General features: G+C 46.9%; 1 protein-coding gene across 4 annotated transcripts in view; it reads left to right on the top strand.

Moving 5' to 3' along the window:
* TJP3 (tight junction protein 3) overlaps positions 1-25284 on the top strand; it is a 363200-nt gene that overhangs the window by 228702 nt on the left and 109214 nt on the right. For all 4 annotated transcript variants that reach the window (XM_069649428.1, XM_069649427.1, XM_069649425.1 and 1 more), the window contains exons 4-6: positions 2918-3020; positions 7359-7920; positions 9609-9712. In XM_069649428.1, the coding sequence (XP_069505529.1) occupies positions 2918-3020; positions 7359-7920; positions 9609-9712 (769 nt within the window). The remainder of the gene's footprint in view (positions 1-2917; positions 3021-7358; positions 7921-9608; positions 9713-25284) is intronic.

Here is a 25284-nt window from a genome sequence, read left to right as displayed (position 1 = left end):
GGACTAAGACTGGTTGCTGGGAGGCAAAGATGGAGGAAGGAGCAATAGAAAAGACGGGAGAAGATAAAGAGAACATTAATAATTTAGTGTCCTGAAAGGTAAGAGCCTTGCCTTGCAGATGTTAAATAGGTGGGCACGGCAAGAACAAGAGTAAAGTAATGTGAAGAGGAAAAGAAAAAGGGGAATCTAAGTGTATGCCAAGATTGCGAGCAGAAGAGATGGAGCGAAGAGAAGACTGGGTGAGGTAGGAGATGGATGTAGGAGGTAGGGGAGGGGGAAATAGATGATGGGGCGAAAAAAAGACTTCCGTCTTTGAATAATTGAGAATAATAGTGATTTGGTGGCCAGGAGACATGAAGTTAATCAAGTGAATAGCAGGAGACAAGATAGAAACCGAAACAGTTGGGTGTCATCAGCATAGAGGTGGTGGGATGATTTGCAGGAAAAAATTATTTAGGCAACCTAGTTCGCCATAATCCTTGTTTATGGTTGTTCAGTACTACCGGCGACCCTTGCATGGCTTACAGAACACCATGGAGTCTCCATCACCTCCTGTAAGATCGATGGGTACTTTGCAGAAATCACATCCCTCACATTGACTTTGTGAAGGGGGCCCTTGCTCGCCAGTAGTATGGCTGTTGGGAATGTTGACTTGTCCTAGGTGCGCTGCTCGTTATTCGTGGCTTCTTTTTTTTATAAGGTTTCCTGAATGCCCAGCTTGGGCAAGTGATGAGTAAGTGGGACTGGATTTTATAATGGATCCCATTAGCACCCCCCTCTTTTGATTAATCTGTGTTGTACATTAGGGAGAATCGTGGATCCTTGTGCTTAATTTGTAAACAAAGTTGTGCCAGGTCTCAAATATTTTCTAGTACACATAGGACACAGCATAGCCACCGTCCAGAGCTGCTCCCCAAAGTGTCAGCATATTTGGACTTAAAACTACAACTTCCAGCAGCTCATTAACGGTGATGTATGCACTACCCATGGCAGCTGTGCAATATATAGATGGCAATCAACATGAAATAACATACTAGTTGTGTCTTGAAATAAGATCAAAGTTTAGGTGCTTTTTTAAACTCCTCATTATTAACATTTTGCTCTGATACTATAGTTGGCAAGTGGAACATGTTGACCATCTATTCACAGAGAGACAAGCAAACCTGTTTTTCTCCTATGGGAAACTGATGAACGTGTCTGTCAAACACTGCAGAAAGATCTTTTATTTGTTGGCACTGACTCGTGACAGGCACTCATCTTTGGAAGTGGCCTTCAGCTTGTCCCTGGCCTTACCCTTGTGTTGGTGTTGCTGGATAGGGACTGTCATGTTATCAACCCACACTGCTGTGGTAGTCCTGCTGGTTGTTGCAATAGCGTAGTTGCAGGCTGATTGGAACAGTGTGCCGGAATGGTCAACACGAGCACCCAGCATTGTCACCTTCCAGCTCTTTGTTATCCATAAGAATTGACAATTAGCACTGCCCTGCCCCCATGGGTCATCAAATTCATTAATGAGTCTGCCCAGGATGCCGGGACCACGGACAGTGCTCCCTGTTGTTGCTTGTTGTGTGTCTAGGAATTACTTGTGGTTAAAATGAAGTTGGTAAAAAACACACCATAATAAGACTGAGTCTGAGACAATAGGTGCCCGGGCTCAGAAATAAGTGCTGGGGCTGAGCCCTAGCAAACACCCCCACAAATTAAGAAATGATTGCGCACCTGCATCTTGGGGCTCCTAAGAAACATTCAACACGTGGTGTAACACCAGTCTTATAGTTGTATACCTAGTCATATAAACATCCATGTCTCCTCAACCTTGATCATCAATTGATGGAATCTCACTATATTTCTTCTATCCTTCTGGACCCAGCACATACAATAACAACCTTTCTTTTCTGGAGTCATGCATTGATGTCCAACTGCACCAATATTGCCTCCAATCATTCCATGGAATTAATGGCACACCTGGGCAAACCTTCGGACGGATGCACAGTAATTGACATGTTGCTTTTGTGCTAAATATGTAATTCTAGATTTCCCTTTTCTTCCTCATGAGCTTCCAATGTACTCTTCCAACTTCCGAGCATGAAGCTGCACTTACAAATAGCCGCTGTGTTGTACACTGGTAGTCGATGTAGTCCAAGAAGACTGTCAAGCTACGTAACAATAGTGGTTCTTTTCTCTAACCTCTCGTATCACTAAGCTGTCCCTCCTTGTTCCTTGTGGCTCTCGCTGAGTGCGCGGGGCCAAGTGCCCATGGCACGCTCCTCCAGCAACCGTCCTGTCAGACGGGACTGTGGGGGTCTCTTACCAGGCCTTGTTTCGCAATGTCCTCTGGTTGCCTGCCACGCCAAGCAGATGACAAGCCTTTCCCGCTGATGCAGCATCCACGGGTCCTCCACACTGTGGGCATGTGAGCCGCTCTGCGCCAAAATGAAGTATCCACGCAAGTCGAGACCCCACAGCCATAATCGCAGGCTTTCCTTCAACCGCCCCCAGTCTCAACTGCTACTCCTGGTTCCAGTCTCCAAATTGAAACCTGGAACTTCACTAGTAAGATGCTACAAGTTTGTACTCCTTTCCTATATACTCTCCCTCGGCTGTACCTTCCATCTTGTTGTGTTGGAAATAATTAATCCCACACTGCACGTGCATCTAGTGGACAATTTTTTTGCAACATGTAGCTTTTTACAAACCCTCAAAATGGTGTAGGTCTACCCATGATGTTGAGCAGATGTGGGTCAGGGAAGTCTAGTTTTGTTGCCTCGTGGCTGGAAGGATGGAGCAGGTGTGAGGCACTCGTATCTGTGCAAGTGAGAAGTGATGGCAGAGGAGAGTGAAGAGGTTTGCGAGGGGTGGGATTACCAAGCCCTGTTCATGTACAGTAAGAGACTTGCTTTTTGTCTTCTCTTCCCAGGACCAGGGATCGAATTGTGATGGTAAATGGGGTCTCCATGGAGAACGTGGCTTCAGCATATGCCATCCAGACCCTGAAATCGTGCCCGAAGCAGGCTAACGTGGTAAGCCAGGTGTCTTCCTCTCCTGCCCAAATACTTGAACCCTCTTCTTTACAAGTGCCAACTTGCTTATCATAATGGCCCTTTATCTTGTGCACCTAAGCTGACTAGAATCTATATGCTTTGAAGGCTAGACTCCTGGTGCCGTAGAGGGTCATAACCTGCACTTTTATTAACAATAGATGGCTCTTTCACCAAATACGTCCACACCACAATCGGAGCAGATTACCCCTCAATAAAGCAAGTGCATAGAAAAAGAAGAGCACAAAGTGCGTTCATCTGTCAAGTGCACACAACTAGAATGCAATGTACATTAATCCAGTACATTCACACTGTGAGTGGTGCAGAATGGGCCTTAACAACTTGCAGTCAACATGCAGACCACAGTGTGCCTTTTTGCAGCAGATGCACACCGCACCCAGAGCAGAATGGGACTTCATGCACCAGATGCACAAAACACCCAGATCAGAATGGGGCTTAATGCAGCAAATGCACAAGAATTCCAGAGCAGAATGAGACTTCATGCAGCAGATGCACACAATATCCAGAGCAGAATGAGACTTCATGCAGCAGATGCACACAATATCCAGAGCAGAATGGGGCTTAATGCAGCATATGCACACACATTCCAGAGCAGGATGAGACTTCATGCAGCAGATGCACACAATATCCAGAGCAGGATGAGACTTCATGCAGCAGATGCACACAAAATCCAGAGCAGAATGGGGCTTAATGCAGCATATGCACACACATTCCAGAGCAGGATGAGACTTCATGCAGCAGATGCACACAATATCCAGAGAAGAATGGGGCTTAATGCAGAAGGTGCACTCAATATCCACAGCAGAATGGAACTTCATGCAGCAGATGCACACAATATCCAGAGCAGAATGGGGCTTAATGCAGCATATGCACACACATTCCAGAGCAGGATGAGACTTCATGCAGCAGATGCACACAATATCCAGAGCAGAATGGGGCTTAATGCAGGAGGTGTACTCAATATCCACAGCAGAATGGAACTTCATGCAGCAGATGCACACAATATCCAGAGCAGAATGGGGCTTAATGCAGCATATGCACACACATTCCAGAGCAGGAGGAGACTTCATGCAGCAGATGCACACAATATCCAGAGCAGAATGGGGCTTAATGCAGCATATGCACACACATTCCAGAGCAGGATGAGACTTCATGCAGCAGATGCACACAATATCCAGAGCAGAATGGGGCTTAATGCAGGAGGTGCACTCAATATCCACAGCAGAATGGAACTTCATGCAGCAGATGCACACAATATCCAGAGCAGAATGGGGCTTAATGCAGCATATGCACACACATTCCAGAGCAGGATGAGACTTCATGCAGCAGATGCACAAGCAGAAGGACATGTTCATGCAGCAGTCCCAAGTAGGCAAAAATCCACCCTGCAGATATGAGCACCCTACACTTGAATTTCTCTGCATGATCAAGTGTGTTTCCTCTTGGTAACAGCAGGACCCTCGTCCCATCTGTGCAGGTAGGAACGGTTACTGGATCATCATGTACTTTAGGTGTATGCGAAGTGGCTGGTAAAAAAGTCACTGGCCCACGACATGAATGCCCGTACCTAACGTGCACAAAGCACACCATTTCTTACTTGCCAAAAGTGAATTCTAACTTGCTAGTTGCGAATGTACATTTTGTGGCCCTAAGCGCGGATCAGACCTGTGCAAGTAGAGGCAGATATTTACAGTCAATGTTCATGTGGAGAAGTGAAGCAGAACAGTGAGCTAAATGCCTAGGATATGAAATATCTTGTAATGCTAGCATATTAAAAAGGGTGTACAAAACGAACATATTCCAAACTAACTGATCCACCTCTATGTTTTGGGGGATTTCTTTTATGATGTATAGGTTGTGAGAAACCAGAAGGTCTCACACCCAATAGTCCCCGGGGATCTGTAATCCACGTGGCCATCGCTTTTGGATCTAGTTCCTGGGGTTGCACCAGTGCGACAGGATCACCTGGGAGAGGGTTCTTCAGGGAGTGGGAGCGCAACACTGGATGGTGAGATGCTGTATCGCCTTCCCTGAAATACCTTTAGCCTATCCCATCAGGTAGGATACTTAGGAACTGAGCCCCGCCCCCCCTTTCACAACACAAACACTTTTTCACAGATGACCTGTAATGAGAGAAAATGGTCTAACACCCAAGCCGTATACCTGACGTGTCCCAATACAATGGTCAGGCAATTACTGACCATCACGCACACTTGACTTCCATTACAATTCCCCACACGGATAAAAGGCGGGGCACAAGGGCATACTCTGAGCAAGGCAAAGCACACAAGGGAACAGCAGTTCCGAGATGGCAGTTTAACACTAGGAGAAAGACTGCAAAACCGAAGGGGATAACAAGGAGGAAGGTTCCATTGACTTTTTCGACAAGGAACCATTACTTGAAGCCTTGAATAGAAAGTGTAAGACCAGGAAACCAGGCTGAGGAATACTCCATTCTGTGTTGGAGGAACCCAGGGCCCTCCACCGTCGATAATCAAGGCATGGAGAAACGCCAGCTGCCATGGTACTGTCCTTGGCTCCAACAACAAATCAGCGTCTGTGAAATCAACACAGCCAGTGAGCTGGGGAGACCGATAGAAGACCGGTCTGTGTTGAAGTCAAGGTTGCAAGTGGCAACATTGTATGGCGAGTGCTGTAACGAACATTGTATGTAGCACTATGAAGCACGTGTGATAATCAACGTGAATAAAGTTGAACTGCAGATGAGTGATTGATTGAACTTTGAAACCAAGATATACAATACCTTTCACAGAGTGGTCCGGCACTGCGTGCGTGCTCAATCGTAAGTCTCTAAGGTGTCCAGCTGAGAGTTCGACCAAAGTGAAAGAGTGGCAAAGGATTGTGAATCAAAGTGGTCCTGCAATGGGTCAAGCAAAATCCTGTTCACAATTGAAAGTCTTTGATATTGATACAGTAAAGAATGTTGATGGCAAAGTAGATAAAGTTGATCCGGGGTGAACCGTGAATCACGTGAGAAATTGGATATTTGAAAATCCTAAGAAAATTGTGTACATGTGAAATGTGAACTTAAAGTGGATCTGAGCCCGGAGGAGTGGGATCCAAGGTGAATAGTAAATCACCTGAGAGAAGTGTACGCAGGAAAATCCTGAAAGGAACGTTATTATTTGTTTGTTGCATCAGGCCCTCTGAAAGAAGAGACTTTGAACGGCAAAGGAACTTTGGCACAGATGGTCATGATGTTTGAATCCTGAACTGAACCCTTGTGTTAGAGAAGTCGGAGACTGTGCTAAGCTCGAGTGTGCCATCTTATCCGGTGCTGAAAACGTGGGGAAGCCTACAGCTTGAATATGCAGACATATAATTTCTTGAACACTTTTCTTTCACATAACATTGTTTCTGACACTATTTGTATTTAGAGGTAAGGATTGGTTATAGATTTATTAGTATAGGCCTTTGTATTTTGACAAGACACCACTAGGACTGCGTTATTTTTTTTATGGTCGTAGTTTGCTCCCATCTTTAGATTTAGGATTAGATGGGCTTTTTTCAAACGCAATTGAAGTTCAATAAACGCCCTTGAACTGTGGTCACTTTACTGTCTTAATGTTGAGACCATGCCTTCCTTAGAATGGAATGTCCTCATAGTGTGCATTAGTTTCTACCCCACCCCACCCCCTAGCAGGCAGACATCCTTCAAATTATACATATGTCCTTCAAGTTATGTGCAGATCTGCTATAGTACCCATATATCTTCTAAACCTTTGTAATGTGTTTTTTCTAATATGCATACCAGAATTCTACAGCACCAATGCCTTTTGCCTGTCCAGTTGCGTCCTTGCTCCCTTGTGTGTTGCCCATCAATCAGCAAAATGCTCATGTGTCCCTTCTTTTACAAGGCACATGTTAAAGGATTGCCCCCACAAAGGTTGCCAAACGCCTTGTTCTCTCCAATTAAAATACAAAATGTCTACAAGTCAGAAGGTACCCATGCCAAACATACCTTTTTGTATTTAGTATTGTGTGATGGAAACTTGGGCAAGAAACTCTATACATAAGCATTTATATCAGACTGGGCACCTTTCAATAGTGAATGGTATGCAAGGATGGATATATTAACCAGGTGCATTAGGGAAGCAATTGGGACAGCAATACAAGGTAACCGTGACAAACAATGACAGATTAACATCAGACCAGATCAACCTTTGGCGTATTTACCTCTGGTTAAATATGATCAGTTTGCAGATGTATAGCCGGTGGGCTGGCACAGTGATTCTATTTCTTGCTGAACCTTCCCTTTCTTTGTTTCTTTACTTGCAGACGGTGAAACGACCAAGGAAGGTCCAGGTCCCTGTTAGCACCAAACCTAACCCACTAAATATTCAGCCTGCATCCACGAACTCCTACCGCTCAGCCAATACTGGACGCTATGATTCGGATGAAGGGGGCAATGGACATAGTGAGGAGCCCGCCTCCCCCGCTTTGAGCTCCGACAGGGGGGACCGACATGACAGTTACAGCAGGGACAAGTACCCGGATAATGTGGACCACAATAGGGGGTACGATGGGGACTCGTCCAGTGAGAGGAGCTCTGGGAACTACCGCAGCGGCAATCGCCCCAAGCAGTCTAACAGCGAGAAAAGACGAAGTCATGATGGCAGCTCAGGGAGGCGGAGCCAAGATAGCTACAGGAGGTGGAGCCGGGACAGCGGATCTGAGCGAAGGAGCAATAGTGGGAGATATCCTTCCAATGGATTCAGTTATGACCCAGACGATCGGTCCCATGGGCTGGCTCTTGTGTCTGGTTTCAAAAGATTGCCAAGCCAAGATGTGCCGCTGAAGCCCATGAAGTCTGTTCTAGTAAAGCGTAAAGATAACGAAGGTGAGCAGCATGCGTGGGAAGGCATCCGACTAAGCTAGTGGATGAATACATGATTTAGTATAGCCCATGATCGGTTGGGTGGGATGTGAATCTTGTCTAGAAATGCATTATAAGCGTCTTAGGCCAGGTTTGGTTAATGGTTTCATGGGATTTATTTGATTGGTTGGTTAAAGCTGCTGGAATGAGTGGCAATGAACAGGCTGGGCTGTTGACTGACTGGCAGAAGCATTTGTTGATTCCATGGTAAGTGGTTGCTGAACCTTTGGAGAGACTGAGTGAGTGTTCCTAATGTGAGTTGGTGGAAATCTTGGCCTGTGAATATCATTTTATATGAGCGCCTAGGTGATGGATGGATATTAGTTTGATGTCAAATTAGATAACTGGAAGCGGGTGGATGGGTTTCATGGTTCGGGGGAATGGTGATTCAATGAGCTCAGCGATTGGTAGTGTGTTCATGTTCATTGTGTAGGTTCACTGCCTAGCCGAGCGGGTTGAATAGTTTTTAAGCAGCAGGCTGTCAGCAGTTGGGTACTTTTCTATGGGTGACGTGTGGATAGCAATAACTGGAAGCGGGTGGATGGGTTTCATGGTTCGGGGGAATGGTGATTCAATGAGCTCAGCGATTGGTAGTGTGTTCATGTTCATTGTGTAGGTTCACTGCCTAGCCGAGCGGGTTGAATAGTTTTTAAGCAGCAGGCTGTCAGCAGTTGGGTACTTTTCTATGGGTGACGTGTGGATAGCAATAACTGGAAGCGGGTGGATGGGTTTCATGGTTCGGGGGAATGGTGATTCAATGAGCTCAGCGATTGGTAGTGTGTTCATGTTCATTGTGTAGGTTCACTGCCTAGCCAAGCGGGTTGAATAGTTTTTAAGCAGCAGGCTGGCAGCAGTTGGGTACTTTTCTATGGGTGACGTCTGGATAGCAATAGCAGCCACTTGGGTTGAATGAGCGCGGTGCCTAGGTGGTCCGATCGGGCAAGCAGCAGCGCAAGTTAAATGGCCAGGTCAGTCAGCGGTGGTTGTGTTGCTTAGTAAAGTTACTTCTGGGCATGGGTTGAGAAATTAAATAAGGCAGGTAAAGCTATTGAATGAGTGAGGCTGCTGTTCTGCATGCTGTAAGGTGGTGCGAAGGGCTGAGTGGTGTGACTGTGAGCAGATAGACTTGCTGACTAGTAGTGGAGTGTGTGGCGGGGCTGTTTGGCGGACTTGGTAAAAGGACTTGGCCTGACCGACCCAGGCAGCTATGTGGATGGGAAAGGGTTGGTTAAATCTCATTCTGATGAAGATGTGTATTTTGATTATGTGGCACTCTAGCAGAACCCTTTGGCAAATGATTGTGGCTTTGCTTGAGCTGTTTGAGATTGGACCAGAAGAGTGTGAACGGATGTTGATCAGACCTTCCAATCTTTTGCTTGTTCCGTGGGATTTTCCTTCTGAGGGTCCTTGGAGTTAGCACCTCGAAGCTGCTGTCTGGCCGGAGCATACTCAGAAAATGTATACATTAAGAGCAATAAGATTCACTGTTAAGTTATGAGCAAGGTTGGTACTGTTGCTGTTATTTTTGTAATTGTTGCCAAGCGACTGCATGCCTTCGCTCAAAGGAATGCATAACTGCAGAGTGGGATAGGTCTGCCTTGTTTTACTTTGTTTTCCACTATGTTGGTTGACCTTGTCTAAATTTTGTGCAGAATACGGCTTGAAGCTGGGTAGCCAAATCTTCATCAAGCACATCACCGAGACTGGCTTGGCAGCCCAGGAGAGTGGCCTGCAGGAGGGGGACCTCATCCTGAAGGTGAGGGAATGCAGGTTTACGCTTCATCCTGAAGCGGAGTGTGGGAGGGCGATATCTGCTTAAATGAGTTAGTGAGTGCAGGAGAGCCAGTCTAAAGGCGAGATAATGCGATGACCATGTTGTGTTCGGTTATTCGTTATTATATAGCGCAGATTGTGACGTGTATGCCCTCCTGAAAGACGTGTTGAGATGGAAGAGTTGGTGGGAGAGCGGGCTGAGAGCAAAGTTCTTTTTTTAAAAGTGTTGAACTGTGGCAGATCTGAACAAATGTTCCTCTTCTGCTGGTAAGCATTGACATGATAAGATTGTGGGTGTGGCTTTTTCTTTTTTCTTTTTTTTTAGTTGGGTGTCCTGAGGCATTTGGCGTCCATGATGCTGCAAAGCATTGCACACATTTCTGGAATAGCACACTGTATTGCCTGATGCCTCACCTTATCGTGTACAGGTGCTGTGCACCTAGGTAGTTTGCCACGTGGTCAAAAAACTAGTTTGTCCAAAATACCCGATTACAAGCCACAAGAATCTGTCCTTGTGCTTCCAAAATGATGCAGCCATAAACTGCGGGTTCCTGACCGCATTGTGGTATGTCCGAGGGATCGACTTCTGACGTTGGACCGCTGAGTGGGATTGCTTGGTGTAGAAAACATATTTAGCCCCAAATAAAACCTTGCACACATGCATGCACACAGCCACACCACCTACAGACCGAAGGACCTCTCCCCACTCCCTAGTGCCCCCTATCACTTTGTGTGGGAGGGGCTCCTTGATGGTCAGACTTCTGCACTGGCATTCAGCAAGATGGCAGCAGAGATTAGGAGTGGCAGGTGGACAGGTCCACTGCTGTCATGGGTATGATGGAACATGTGTTGGCCTGGCACGGTGTGAATGGAGGGCTTGGCACTGCAGTAAGCGTGCCAGAACCATGATATTAAAATCCTAAGTATAGAGCTTAGAGGAGGCAGCAATATAGAGATTGCACTGGGGCTGCGTGAGGGAGTGTTGGCGAACACCACTGGGAAAAGGGAAGGGAGAGTACTGGCATTCAGGCTGTGGACATGAGGAATTAAGGGTGCTGCCAAACTGCACAGGGCATCCACCACCAACCTCACTTGCTGCATAGTTCAGCAACCTTGCATATTACAAACTGCACAAGAGTTACTTTGCACACGACATACTGCAAAGGACATACTGTGACAGTCACATGGTATGACTCTCCCTTTGGCCCTAGATGGGCCCTGAAGGGACCACGCATGCGACCCTGTTACGCAAAGCACTCATGCATGAGGTAAATGGGGGGGGGATTCCTCGGTCCCAGTCCTATTGCACCATTCTCTGAATAGCAGACACTGCCCAAAACATCCCATTGTGATGGGTGCTACATAGGAGGAATTCGTTTTTTTTTTTTCTTCAATCGTTGAGGAAACACTAGAAATGGCAAGATTGCCCTGCTGGGCAGATAATAGGTGCTTATTTGTACGGTCCAGAGTTTAATAAAAACCCTCCTTCAATCGCTGACATAAGTGGGGAAAACAAAGGCAAAACTTACGTTAGCGATTGCAAGAGGGTCTTTATTAGACTCGGAAACCTACCAACCAGACCCAGGAGGGCATCCGTGCCAGCGTGCGAATCTGGTTACTTACATTTTGAGAGGAAATCATGGACCCAGGAATGTGGACCTTGGCTGGAGGATGAGTCGCAGCTGGGAAAACACCCTAAGCAAGAGGCAGGTGATGTTTGCTAGTAGGAGCGTGTTAAACACATGGCTTCTGGCCTGGGAGTATGACCCATGGTTAGGGAGCGAGCTTATAGAAACCTGACGAATACCCTAAGCATGAGGGAAAACGGTCTTGCTGATGTGAGATGGCCAATAAGTGAGCTGGGTCACAGATCCCCCTGGACTGAGACTGCCAAGAAGTGAGATGGGCACTATCCAGCTGAGACTAAATACTTGATTAGGGACTCTCTGGAAGACTTTTTTCCGTACTTATGGTCGAGACACATTGTTATGCCATCTGGATACCTTTAGCCGAGTCCCCTTTACCCAGGGTAGCGCGTGCCACCACAGGACATGCCACTGCTAAGCACAAGTCTGCCTGCATGGTCTAGGTTCTCTAAATGTAACGCGCGAGAGCTGTGCAGTTTTTACTCGAGATAAATACTGAAGTTGGAAGAAATACCTGCCCCGCCTTGGAAAATGCTAACCGCCGGTGAGTAAGATGCACGCCCACACAGCTTGTGTGATTAATGCTCGTCATTGCAGCTGCGCCCCAGCCCATTGTCTCCTGGGAGGACACTCAGCACATCTGAGTGACAGAACAACAAAGAGCTGACGTGAGACTTGGGAAATCACATTACAGTCACAGAAAGAGGACTAACCATACTGCAGAGATTCTGCATGTCTCATTCATATTTTTCACAACGGCCTATTGTAACGAGTGAGTAACGTTTGATTTAAGGACACGAGTTAAGTGCTTGTGTGAAAGGTGTTGGATTGAGAGCACTGGAGTTTAAAGAGAACCGCCCCAGCTTCTCGCATTGCTCCCCAGAGTGTGCAAAAACCTGCTGAGGTCCGGTGGGCTTGTGAGGAGTTAACGCTATGCCCGTTCAGTCAGTCTCTTATCGTTCTAGAAGGGGGTGTCTGCAATATGCAGCTTAAGTTTTGAGCTACAACCGTCGTAACTGCTCACCAATGACTATGCTGGCTAGGTCTGATGGGAGTTGTAGTTCTCAATTCTACTTTACCAGCCCGTGTGCGCGTCTTTCTCTCTTCAGCTCTATCTCGCTATGCCTAGCTCTTATTCTGTCATATAGGGGAGAGTCCCAGCAAACATGGGCTTTCTTTGCATTCTGGGACCTGTACTCTTGGAGCGACTGTAGTGACCGTATGAAAAGGAAATCTTCATGCCGGGGAATAAAATGAAAAACCTGAGCTACACGACCCCTTGTAGGCGGTCATTTGTTTAATGGCCATTGTTTGTCGCATGATGAGAATATTGTGGTGTACCTGCATGCAGCACCAAATTACATGAACATGCAAAGAGGGCATGCTAGCTAGAACAGATGTACTCAAGAACCAATTGCGTCAAAGCCCATTTCTGTCTGAGAAACCTGTCCACAGCATTCTTGCCTTGGCGTTTACCTCTGGGAATATTGACATCACTGATCTACTCTGAGCTTGCCTCCAAGTGTCACGTTTACCAAGAGAGCTTAAGTTCAATGCATACCCCACCCCCCCCCCCACAGACGAGATGTCGCAACATTTACAAAACCAGATCCTGATGCAGGCTGAGGGAGGTGATGGTTTCCCTGCTTTGCAACATCCTCATAGATTACATCAGGGGTGTTGCTAGGTCTGGAAAAGATCAGGGGCTAAGCTAATGTCGGGACTGGCGGGATTCGGGGCTAGCTATAGACTTTTGGTTGTAGTCCCTGAGCTTCTATCCGGGGCTACAACCAAAACACCTGGGGCTATACCCCCCGATCCCCCCCTAGCAACGCCTGTGGATTACATCAAATATTATCCATTCAGTGTCGGGCCCCCTTCCAAAGACTCCTTTAAATATGCCTCTGCCTTCTCTTGTACCGTTGCCACTGTGACTAGAACCACACTGTCCAGTGAGAGGGAGGGAGAGGGAGAGGAGGAGACCGAGGGCCCTATAGAGGGAGAGAAGGCTTAAAAGTTAGTTGCCCTAATGGTGGAAGTGAGTGGCCAAGAGTCTGACAGGGGAGAAGGGTGAGGGTTTAGTCCCAGAGGCTGTGATGGGAATGGGGCACTAGGATGAGGCACACAGGAAAGGGTAAGGACCAGTACATGGAACTAGTACAATCATTTAGGGAGAGGTGAGTAAGTGATGATTAGGAATAGGATGCGGGACATGGTTTGATGGACTACGGCAAACTACTAGGATGCGTCTTTAGGTGTAGGTTGAGGCACCACGATGAAAGAATAGGATAGTTATTTTTCTCCATTGTGGGACTAGGACGAGAGAGAAGAATTTAGGCAATATACTAGGATGAGTGTGTAGGTCTAGGATGAGACACTGGGGCTGTGACGCGAGACTGTGTTGACCATGTTGTTCCCCGTGTACCTTTGTGAGGCTGTTCAAGAACAGTTAGTTACCCTGCACAGCAGTACCCCACTTCGATTTCTCCGATCAGATTATGTTCAGCCTCTGGGGGGGAGGGGATTACAAATGGTGCTTTGAAAATAATTGGCTATAGACAAGCGTGCAGTTGCACGCTGCAGCAGCCCATCAAAGACCGACTCCTTACTTTGGTGTGGTAGTCCTGGCCTCGCATTCCTTTGCCGTTATATCAGGGTTAGCTTATTCTTTTACAGTTTTTTCTTTTTTTTAAAGTAATTGACGTATGCGTGTGTGTAAAATAAATAAATAAATAAAAAATGTGGTTATGACACAATAAAAAAAAGGTTAACATAGGACCCCACTCAGTACTATCCCATGCCTTCTGCTTTTCACACTGCCTTTGCCATCATGAAATTATGCAGCATGACTCATTCGTCGTTCCCGATTAATGGCAACTGGTTGTGGGGCAACAGTGTATGGAATTGCAAATGGTAGTCTCTGTGGACCGCCTCTCACGGTTAGAGCCCAATCCATTTAGCGTTGCCAAGTCAGCACTGTAAACCGTATTTACTAAATCAAAAATAACTGTTTGGCTTCAGTGTTTTCTTCCTGGATTACTAAAAACAAGGTAGCATAACGGGATGCTTTCACCATTTCATTTAATTGAATGCAAGCCAATGCCATTTTAACATCGACTAGCGGTTCTTAATTTTAAGAAGGTGGATCCGAGTGTAGTAGAAGAGGACCAAGGCGTATCTTTGGTGGTTGCGTATATATTCTAAAAGGCCAAATAATTCCCATCCATTCCATCAATGACATATAGGCGCGGTGCATGTTATGACTTGTCGCTCTCAATGCAGGCAGAATAGGCTGTAATGTGTCGCTCCATGTCACAGTCCATCACTGGACACATGCACGGCTCTCAAAGTTGGCATTTCAATAGGGTAATGCCCAGGTGTCGTTCATGGGCTAGAGGTAGCAATGCTTTGATGAAGGTCACCGGTGGCATCAACTTTTCGTTCCTGTGCAAAAGGTAGCCCTATTCTGTAAGCTCAAGTTACTTTGCTGAAGGGGGATGTATCCCCGGGGGAAAGATCTTTCTCTGGCTGCCGGCCTTCTTTGGTGTATGAGGCAATGAGTTGTGCGGTGTGGTCCCATTGAGAGCACCATCCCCGGGTGTGATCAGAGATGCAGGTGGGGGGCGGGGGCTCTTCCTGAGTGTCTTGAGCTACCACTGTCCTCAGCATTCTGACTAGTGCTGCTTCTGGTAGGTAGAGGCAGTCACCTTGTTTTTCTGCTATCACCGAAAACATTCGACTTCTTGCAGCTTTGCTGCCAGTCTCACCAAGAGCAGGGTTGTTTTCGTGGTGCTGCCATGGGTTAGAATATGTAGAAAAGGCTTATGGTCTATGCGCATGGTGAATTGAGCAACAGCGGTTTGAAGCCCGGATCCGCGCTTAGAAACCAAACTCGGATATGGTATTGGGCGCATTATTTCGAGGGGATTGTGTCCTCTGACATATTCCACATCTATGACAGGTAATGACCACAGCTGTGCTGCTGTCATTACCTGTCATAGATGTGGAATACATCGGAGGAACATCTCATCAAAAGAACGTTACCAGATAGGGTAAGTAACTTGTTCATTTCAACAAAAAAAGTGAAACCATTCACTGGCCTCACCCCTATGTAGTTTCTCAAGATTTCTGTGTCTCTGACAAATGAGAGCATTTCCTTTTCGATCATGGGATATTTATTTTTAGAGCCTAAGAGCTTTTGACGCAAATGCAATGACTGAATTGCTGTTTCTTGCTTTCTGCTTCATGTTGGCAATGTTGAGGAACCAGGAAAGAGACACAGATGCAGAGGAGTCATGTATATTGTTAAAACCCTTTATCAAAACCAATGGGGTTGGGAAAACTCCTTCCTACCCCTAATCTAGGAGGAGTTTCTCTTCCTCAGCCAAAACTAATGGGTCTGTCCAGTGTCAAGATATCCAACAAAAAGTATGAACTGTGCCCATAATCCTATTCTGGCGCCCACTCTAGAACTAAACTCTAAAATGTAAAGAATATTGTCTGCTGATTTTCAAAAGTGCCAAAATGTTCAAGTTCACCACAAAAGTTACAATCCAATTAAAATGTTCCAATGAACAATTTTCCAAGTTCCAGAGAAGAACTTCCTCCCCCCTGATTCCTTGTTCCAATACTCTAAGTTGAAAAAGAATAATTGGCCTCCAAAAGGATTACTCTCTCCCCGTGGTAAACTTCCCCAGGCTTTGTCTTCACCTTTTCCTACCACGTTACAAACCCTGAGGATGTGTCTCTTCCTAAGGACTGCCTCTTCTTTATATACTTTCACAACAGTTGATAAATCCCATGGTCCTGCCCTTCCTTGAGCTTTCTAACGGACGTATTGCTCTCTTTCTTTATCTTGACCTGGTATACTTCCCAGCCAGGACTTTCTCTTTAAGGTTGGGTTTTACTAACCCATTCATGACTTGTTTTACAAATCTTTCTATACCTTTAGCTGCTGCTTTTGGCCTCTCGTTGCCTTTTCAGGAAGCGGTTAACTTTATTTGGCAATCTGGTAACCCACTTGCGTTCTTCGGATTCTTTGGGAGCTTCTGGACAACCCTTGCTTCGGTTGTCTTCCGACAACGCTATATCTGTGGAGTGCCACCTATTTGTTGGTAACCCTCTTATTCTCCCAGGGCCTACCGGTTGCCTCCAGCGTTTACTCACTTCCATGTGAATATCGGCTTTGTGTGCGTCCGGTTAAACGCTGTACGCTTGCTGTCTCTTTCTGTGGAGTGCGGTTCCCGCTGATCTTTCGCGATCATCGGTGAACCGCCTGCACCCAGGCTTCTCCCTTCCTCATTCGGATTCGCCTTCACGTCGCCTGCCGTGGTATGTTCTCCCCCAACTTGGTATTCTACAGTATTGCAACTCGTGCTGCCGTTCAGCATCTGCAGCTCTCCTCTCTGCTTCTGCTCTTTCTCACCGTCAGATGTAGCCGGGCTATATTTGAACTTCTTGGCTTGTTTATTCGTCTTCCAACAACTAAACCGCTGTTTCTGTCTTCCGGGCCTCATATCTTGGGGAGGAGCATAACCGCGTGCCATCTGGACTGGAAAGGCTCCGTGTAGCCTCCTCACATTAAAAAAAGAAATACAAATTGCACCAGCCGGGGAAGGGCCCTGGGTAGCTGGATCAGAGGGCAGAGAATGTATATTTACGCATGGTGTTTCAGTCCCCTGACTCTTCGCCGGGTGCAGGTTACTCCTCCACAATCCATATTGAGTTTTATAATCATCATCAGTCACTTTATTTCGAGGGGATTGGATCCTCTGACGTTTTCCATATCAATGACAGTAATCACCACAACTGTGCTGGTTTGGAAAATCTTTCTGCGTCCTGTGTCGATGACGTTGATACGCTGTCCTCGAAGGCCTCCGTCAAGCCGACGTCATCGGATGTTATAAGTAGGACGCACGACGGCCATAGCCTCAGTTCCGTTTTTTCCGCAAACGTGTTCGCTTCAGAGATCTCGACGCGTCTCTTCTGAGTTCTGTTCTTTCGGTTCTTCGAACCTGTTCGTTGTGAAGATTTCCATGATGTCTTCATCTCCGTCATGAGGCCATGTACCATGGTTCACCGGTTGGGGGAAGGCTGGCGCAGCATCTTGTAGAGTGCCGTGCCATTACTTCAGATGTGTGGGTTCTGAAGATCATTGCCAACGGCTACTGTCTTCCTTTCCGGCAGAGGCCTCACGACAATCCACCAGGGAATCTCTCTTTAAGTGTGGATCCGCTCCATGCGCAGAAAATACAATCCCTGCTGGAGAAAGGTGCCATAGAACGGAGAGGAACAAGGGATGGTATTCCCCTTATTTTTTGATTTCGAAGAAAGACTGGGGATTGAGGCCCATCATGGACTTGCGCGGTTTGAACAAGCTCCTCAGGAAGGACAAGTTCAAGATGCTTACACTTTCTCAAGTCCTCCAGGCCCTTCATCTCCAGGACTGGTTGGTGTCATTCGACCTCAAGGACGCTTACTTTCATGTGCCGATTCATCACAAGCACAAATGGTACCTGAGGTTCACGTTTGGTGACTCACGCTTTCAGTTTCGGGTCCTGCTGTTCGGATTGACCTCCACCCCGAGGGTTTTCACCAAGCTCATGGTGGTCGCAGCGTATCTCAGGAAAGGGGGGATTCATGTTTACCCCTACCTGGACAATTGGGTGATCAGGGCGCGCTCTCCCGAGCAAGTCCTGGATCATCTGTCCATCACCTGCCACTCCCTTCACAAGCTGGGCTTCTCCCTCAACTTAGACGTCCCACTTGATGCCAACTCAGTAGCTCCAGTACATCAGAGCAGTGCTCGACACGTCCCTGGGGCAGTGTTTCCCTCCCCAGGTAAGGGCTGATCACATTCTGCATATGGTGGACAAGTTTCAACGTGCCCAGAGTCTCCGGGTGTTAGAGTTCTTGAGGTTGCTCGGCCTCATGCCATCCTGCATTCTTCTGGTGCCAGAGGCCAGGTTGCGGATGGGATCTCTACAATGGGCCCTCAAGATGCAGTGGTCACAGTCCTCCAGCAGGATGTCGGACCCCGTTCAGGTGCCGCCCTCGGTCGCCCAGGACCGCCTGTGGTGGGCCGTCAAAGGCAATCTGATGAAGGGGGCTCCATTTTGGCTGCCCTGGCCGGAGGTGACGATCGTGACGGATGCATCCCTCACGGGATGGGGAGCTCATGCCAACGAGTTGACAGTCAACGGTCGTTAGTCTCTGTCGGAGTCCAGACTCCATATCAATCTGTTGGAGCTGAGGGCCGTCAGGCTTGCCCTGAAGGCTTTTCTGCCGACTGTGCGAGGAAAGAATGTCCTGATCCTGAGGGACAACTCGGTGGCCATGCACTACCTCAACAAAAAGGGGGGGTGGGGGCAGGGTCACTTCCTCTGTGCAGGGAGGCGATGCAGCTCTGGTTCTGGGCCATCCAGCAGGAAATTTCGATTACGGCAGTGCATCTGGCCGGAGACGAAAACGAGACGGCTGACTTTCTGAGCAGGCAGAGCGCGATCTCTCACGAGTGGGAGCTGGCTCAGGAGATTCTCCTGGAGATCCTCGCCCTTTGGGGGACCCCACAAGTGGAGATCTCCGCCTCCAGTGTCAACCGGAAGTGCGAAAAGTTCTGCTTGCGGGAATTTCCTCCAAGAGGAGCCTTAGGGGACGCGTTCGTGGTGGAGTGATCCTTCCTACTGCTGTATGCGTTACCTTCAGTCCCCGTCATCCCGCAAGTGCTACGGCGGTTCGGTTCCCGGATGATCCTCATTGCTCCGGCATTGGCCTGGAGAACGTGGTACCCAGACCTTCTCGACTTGTCCATCTGCCCTCCATGTCGTCTTCCCTACCGAGACTATGTGCTCTCATGGGAAGGGGGTCAGGTTCTCCATCCAGAGGTCAGATCCCTCAACCTTCACGCTTGGCTTCTGAAAGGTTGAGGTATAAAGATTGGGACCTACCTGAAGACGTGATGGAGGTGTTGCTTTCGGCCAGACGAAACCGTTACCATTGCCGTTGGAGAAAGTTCTGCGACTGGTGCAGGGTTAAGAATGTGGATCCTTTTTCATGTGACATTCCTGTGGTGCTGTCTTTTTTGCTTTCGTTAGCTCACAAGGGCCTGCAAGTGGGTACCATTAAAGGTTACCTGGCGGCACTGTCTATATTTAAGCGCTCGTCTGAGGAGTGTTCTTATTTCAAGATTCCTTTAATTTCTCAGTTTCTCAAAGGACTCACTAATGTGTTTCCACCGTCACCTTTCCAGGTGCCCGGTTGGGATTTGAACCTTGTTCTGAAATTCCTAAAGGGTGCTCCGTTTGAGCCTTTGCATTCTTGTCCTTTGAGACTGTTAACCCTTAAAACTGTATTTTTGGTTGCAGTCACTTCCGCTCGCAGAGTAAGTGAGTTGCAGACACTTTCTGTTAGGCCACCCTTCACAGTGTTTCATAAGAACAGGGTTGTCCTTTCTTCCGAAGGTTGTCTCGGAATTTCATTTAAGCCAGAAGGTCATTCTTCCGGCATTTTATCCTCCTCCGCATCCTGGTAAGGAAGAGGAGAGGCTCCATAGGTTGGATCCTAGGAGAGCTTTAAGTTTCTACATGTCACGCATGTCCCGGGTCAGAGTGGACGATCAGATCTTTATAGGTTACGCTGGAAGGCGTTTGGGACAAGCTGTTACTAAGCAGACTTTGTCTAGCTGGATTATCTTGGCAATTTCTGAATGTTACTGCTTGGCGGGTAAGGACCCTCCGGTAGGTTTACGGGCCCATTCTACTAGGGGTATGGCTGCCACTGCTGCCCTGCAGAGGGGTATTCCTATTTTTAACATCTATGAAGCAGCCACATGGGCTTCGGTCCATACTTTTGTAAGACACTACTCCCTCGACTCTATCCATGGGCAGGATCTGGCCTTTGGCAAGGCGGTCCTTTACTCTGCAATTTAATTGGGCATTCTAAATTTCTATATTCTAAATTATTTCTCCTCCTCCATACGTTGGTACTGCTTTGGGAGTCTGTCATAGATATGGAATACGTCGGAAGATCCAATCCCCTCGAACAAGTTACTTTCTTACCTGATAACGTTCTTTCGATGGGATGGTCCGACGACGCATTCCATATCGCTCCCTCCCTACCTGCCCTGCTGCAGAATTTCTTATGCGATTGCAGCTTACGTTTCTGCAAGGCTTTCTGTGGTCATACTGGCAGAAGATTGGTGCCACACGTTCTGGGAAAAAACGATAACTGAGTCTACAGGCGTTGTGCGTCCTACTTACAACATCCGGTGACGTCTGCTCGACGGAGGCCCTCGAGGACAGCATATCGGCAACATTGACGCAGGACGCAGACGCCAAAAGATTTTCCGAAGCAGCACAGTTATGTTGATTAGTGTCATAGATATGGAATACGTCGTAAGACCATCCCATCAAAAGAACGTTACCAGGTAAGAAAGCACCTTGCTCTTTGAACTTGGCCCATAAAGGTACATCATGATGCATACAAAACTACAATAAAACAATTAAATATGCATTCCACCCATATTGCAGTTAGATCAGTTGCGATATCCTTAAAATCCAGAAAATATCCCAACAAACTGTTCCCAGTTAAGGTCTCTTCGAATATGAAATAATAGTTTCATCATGTGTGCATATGTAAATAAGTTGCTTACTGGGTGTTATCTGGGAGTAAATAACCACGTACAGCACGGAACCAGTGTGTACATTTATTTATGAGGGCGTCCCTGGTTAGAATCTGATTTGGGGACCTGGTGCAAAAATAGGAACCACCCCCCCTTCTCCGTATGTCCCCCTGCTTCTTTGCTGTTTTCCTTGTCCTGCCCAGGCTGTAATCTAAGGCTCCAGGGAACTCACTGTAGGAGATTAAGTTGGATGTCGGATGGCCAACCCTACTAGCTAACCTGCCGACCATACAATTAACCCTTGCTGTACAATCTGCCCGCAAGGTATGAATCGATCAGGAGTGAAGGTACTGTATGATTCGGTGCACTTGGATTGTGGGCAGGGAAGGCTAAGTGGCTTGAAGCCTGGGGTCATAAATCACGCAAGACACTATTAGTCACAATGCTCTAAATGTTTTCACAAATGGGCCCCAGCCCAGCCATGCTGGTGCCGGTCGTGCTAATACTAATGGCGGCAGTTTGGAGAGCTACTACCTCTGGTGGTTTGGAGACCTCTGTGACACCCTCTACATTAGTTGGTAACTAAACCCGTGTTGGCCCGCCCCTTGGAAGAGCTTCAAGGAAAGTCAAACGTTGTTTCTTTAATGCCGCCAACTCGGACACAACAATGCTACATTTGCACACACTGTGCACAATTGCCCCAGCTAGATCGGGGGTTTGTATTGCAGAGGCACTCGAGGTGGTATATTAGCTGGGGGAGCTGCTATGAGACATAAGGCCACTCTTAGCAAGCATAAGCTGCCCTTTCTTATTTTGGTCTGGGCCCATGGTGGTGGGGTTAGCATCAGCCCAAACATTAGTCGCCTCCCGCATTTTCCATTAGTGAAGCTAATCTGTTGGAAGTTGAGATTGTAAACTCTGGTAATATACCCTGCATGGTTGTGGTCCCAACATCTATAGTATCTCTCTTAGGACGTCTACTGACCAGCAACACCTTGTAAGGAAGGCATGCTATCAACAGTAAGACAGACACAAGTGACCACAGTTCAAGGGTGTTTATTGAACATTAAGGAGGGTTTTAAAAACGCCTATATAATCCTAAATCTTACAGATGGGCGCAAGCTACTACCATCAAAATAATAACGCAGTCCTAGTGTTGCCTTGTCAAAATCGAAGGCCATATATTAATAAACCTATTGCCAATCCTTCTCTCTAAATACAAATAGTGTGGGAAACAGTGTTACGAAAAAGAAAGAAGTGTTCTCAAAATGATATGTTGGGATATTCAGGCCGTTGGCCTCCCTTCCCCACGTTTTCAGCACGGGACAAGGCGGTTCACTCGAGCGTAGCAATCTCTGGCTTCTTTACGAGGATACAATTCAATCATTAGCATCAGGGTTTTCTGTGCCCAAGTCTCTTTGCCTATCAAAGTCTCTTCATTCAGCAACATTTATTTTGCCTTTCCTTTCAGATTGTCACAAGTACTCAATTCAGGTGATTCACTATTCACCCTGTATCCCCCTCAGCCGGGCTCAGATCCCTTTTGAACAGTCTCCCTTGGCTGAGCTTGGACCAGTTTCAATTATCAACTATCGAAGACTTTCGAATGTGCATGGGTTTGGCTTGACCCATTGGAGGACCACTTCGATTTCACAATTCCTTTTCTTGTAACATTTGCTACCTTTTAGTTGGATACCTAATGGAGATAGAGACACATGGTCTATGGTGTTGTATATTGGCTTCAAAGTTCAGTCACTCATGTGCTGTTTTGCGTCGCTTGCCACATACGCTTCACACGCTGTTCTCTTCAGTTTGTACTATACAATGTTGCCGCTTGAAACCTTGGCTTCAACTCAGAACGGTCTGGTGTTAGTCTCCCCAACTCACAGGCTGTGCTGACTTTACTGGCGAAGCTTTGTTGTAGGAACCAAGGACAGTACCACTGTGGCACACGATTCTCCCAGCCTTGACTATCGACGCAAGAGAGCACTGGGTACCTCCGACACACAATGCAGAATTCTTCATCCTCGATTCCTGGTCTTGCGTTTCCTATTCCATGAATGTAACCGTCTTTCGTTGAAAAGGTCAAGGGCACTGCCCTTCTTGCAATCCTCTTCGGTCTTGCCGCCTTTCGCCTTGTATTAAAGTGCTATCTTGGAACTGCTGCTTTCTCGTGTGCTGTGCCTTGCTCAGAGTGATCTTTCATGCTCTGCCTTTTATCCGTGTGGGGGAGTGTGATGGGAGCCTGGTGTATGTAATGATCAGTAATTGCCTGACTATTGTATTGGGACATGTTAGGTATGCGGCTCAGGTGTTAGTCCGTTTTCTCTCACAGTGAGCTGTCTGTGAGAAAGTGTTTGTGTTGGAAATAGGGGAAGGGGGTTTGAGTTCCTAAACATTCTACCTGTAGGATGGGGTAAAGGTGTTACAGGGAAGGGGGATACTGCATCTCACCATCCGGTGTTCTACTCCCCGAAGACCCCTCTCCCAGGTGATCCTCCCGCACTGGTCCACCATCAGGAACTGGATCCAAAAGCGATGGTCATGCCCTGGCCACCTAGATGAAAGATCCCCGGGGACTAGCAGGTTAGACACCTTCAGGTTTCTCACAACCCCCAACCTGCAATCCACAACGTTGCACTTTGTTCACAGGGGGCTGGCCTGTGCTGATCATCGGAAGCACTGGTTCGCCTTCACTGGTAATTGTTGAAGTGCCATAATTGCCTGATGGACTCATGCTGGGGATCGGAGCATCGGAGAGTGTGGCGGTCATATTAATGTCATTGGCACCACCTGCGACAACACATGGACTAAATCCACCTAGGGTGAAAGGCAAGCCCCTAGCCAATGAAGGTGTTCTTGAGCCGTCTGTGGCATCTGGGACACAGCACACGGGACTGCAAATGATGGCGCTGCTACTGCTATTGCTGCGTAGTTCGCCCTTAGCGTCTTTGTCACTCCATGGTTCCAAAGTAGCAGTCATTTGTTGTAACCAGACATTTTTTATTTCATTAAACAGTACAGCAGGTCAATTTCAACTCTGGGGCAAAGGTAAAAAAGGTGGATTTTAATGTTGAAAATCTGGTTTTTGGTAGGCAAGATTCTACCTTTTGCAGTATTCCCTTGGACTACCATTGCCGGTATATTTTGACCGTATAATCCAGCAGGAGGTAGAAAATCATGGTATTTTGTAAATACTATTGCTTTGACAATACCACCAGGCCTGTAAGAAGGCCCTGGGTCAGCCTGCTGAGCTGTGGATCCATGACTTCCAGGTTGCAAATGCATGTGCTCAGCAGACCCACTAACCCAATAAACTGTTACCAGCTATATCATGCAATGCAGTGCATATAATCTGTATGAGGTACAGAACATAGGCATTCCTTTCTTTTTAGAAGGAGGTCATTTTTTAAAAGACATTTCAGGTGTTTTGCTGTTTCCTGTACCTTACACATTTTAATATACTTTTTTTCTGGGCTATTAAAAATATCAGTGTAATTCTCTAAGGCTTCTTCTGAAAGGCAGGACGGTGTGTGGCAGGAACTGTCACATACCAGATATTTAGGATGCTAATGCCCTTTTTGCAGCCTTTCAGAAGCAATCTCGTGTTCTTAGTCCTCCCATTTTCACTTATGCCCAGCTTCTCTGTGTCTATAAACTAACCCCTAAAGACAAGGGGAGACTGCAGGCTTTATAGTTGTTCTTCTGAGCCTGCTGGGTCAAAGCTGATCAGGAGATATGAAAGGATCCCGCTTTGCGACCTTCCTGAGAATTTATCACACCACACCAAGCGGTAAACTTTAGCTATATGTTCCAAATGGTCTATACACGTGTGTGTATATAATTGAATAGGACAATGTAATCCATTAAATGAGGAGTGTTTAAATATTGTCACAATAGGTATTAGAAGTGGGATGTGTTTGTGATCTATATTTTTGTAATATAAATATTTTATATTTAGCATGGGCAAATACATTTAATGTATATTTTTCAGTGATTGCCACTGGGGATTCTAAAGAATACTTTGTTTAGCCTTTCCCCCTACCTTCTCCGACCTGCCAATGCAGGGCCTGCAGCATACACTCCATTTATTTAATCAACATATTTCTCTAAGGCAATGTTTCCTCAGGGGTGTAATGCAATTGCCTCATGTTTTTCCCTTTTGATTCTGTGCTTTATAACGTGAGTTGCAGGCAGCAGCCGGTGCTGTCAACCCTTAACAAGTATTAGACCGAATTGAAAACTACTGGGCTGAAGCCGAATGTTCTATTTTTAGCCGAAGTTCATCTG

Source organism: Ambystoma mexicanum, chromosome 1p (genome assembly GCF_040938575.1).
Source record: "Ambystoma mexicanum isolate Mex_15411 chromosome 1p, UKY_AmexF1_1, whole genome shotgun sequence".
NCBI lineage: Eukaryota > Metazoa > Chordata > Amphibia > Caudata > Ambystomatidae > Ambystoma > Ambystoma mexicanum.
This window is presented reverse-complemented; position numbering and strand designations above follow the sequence as displayed.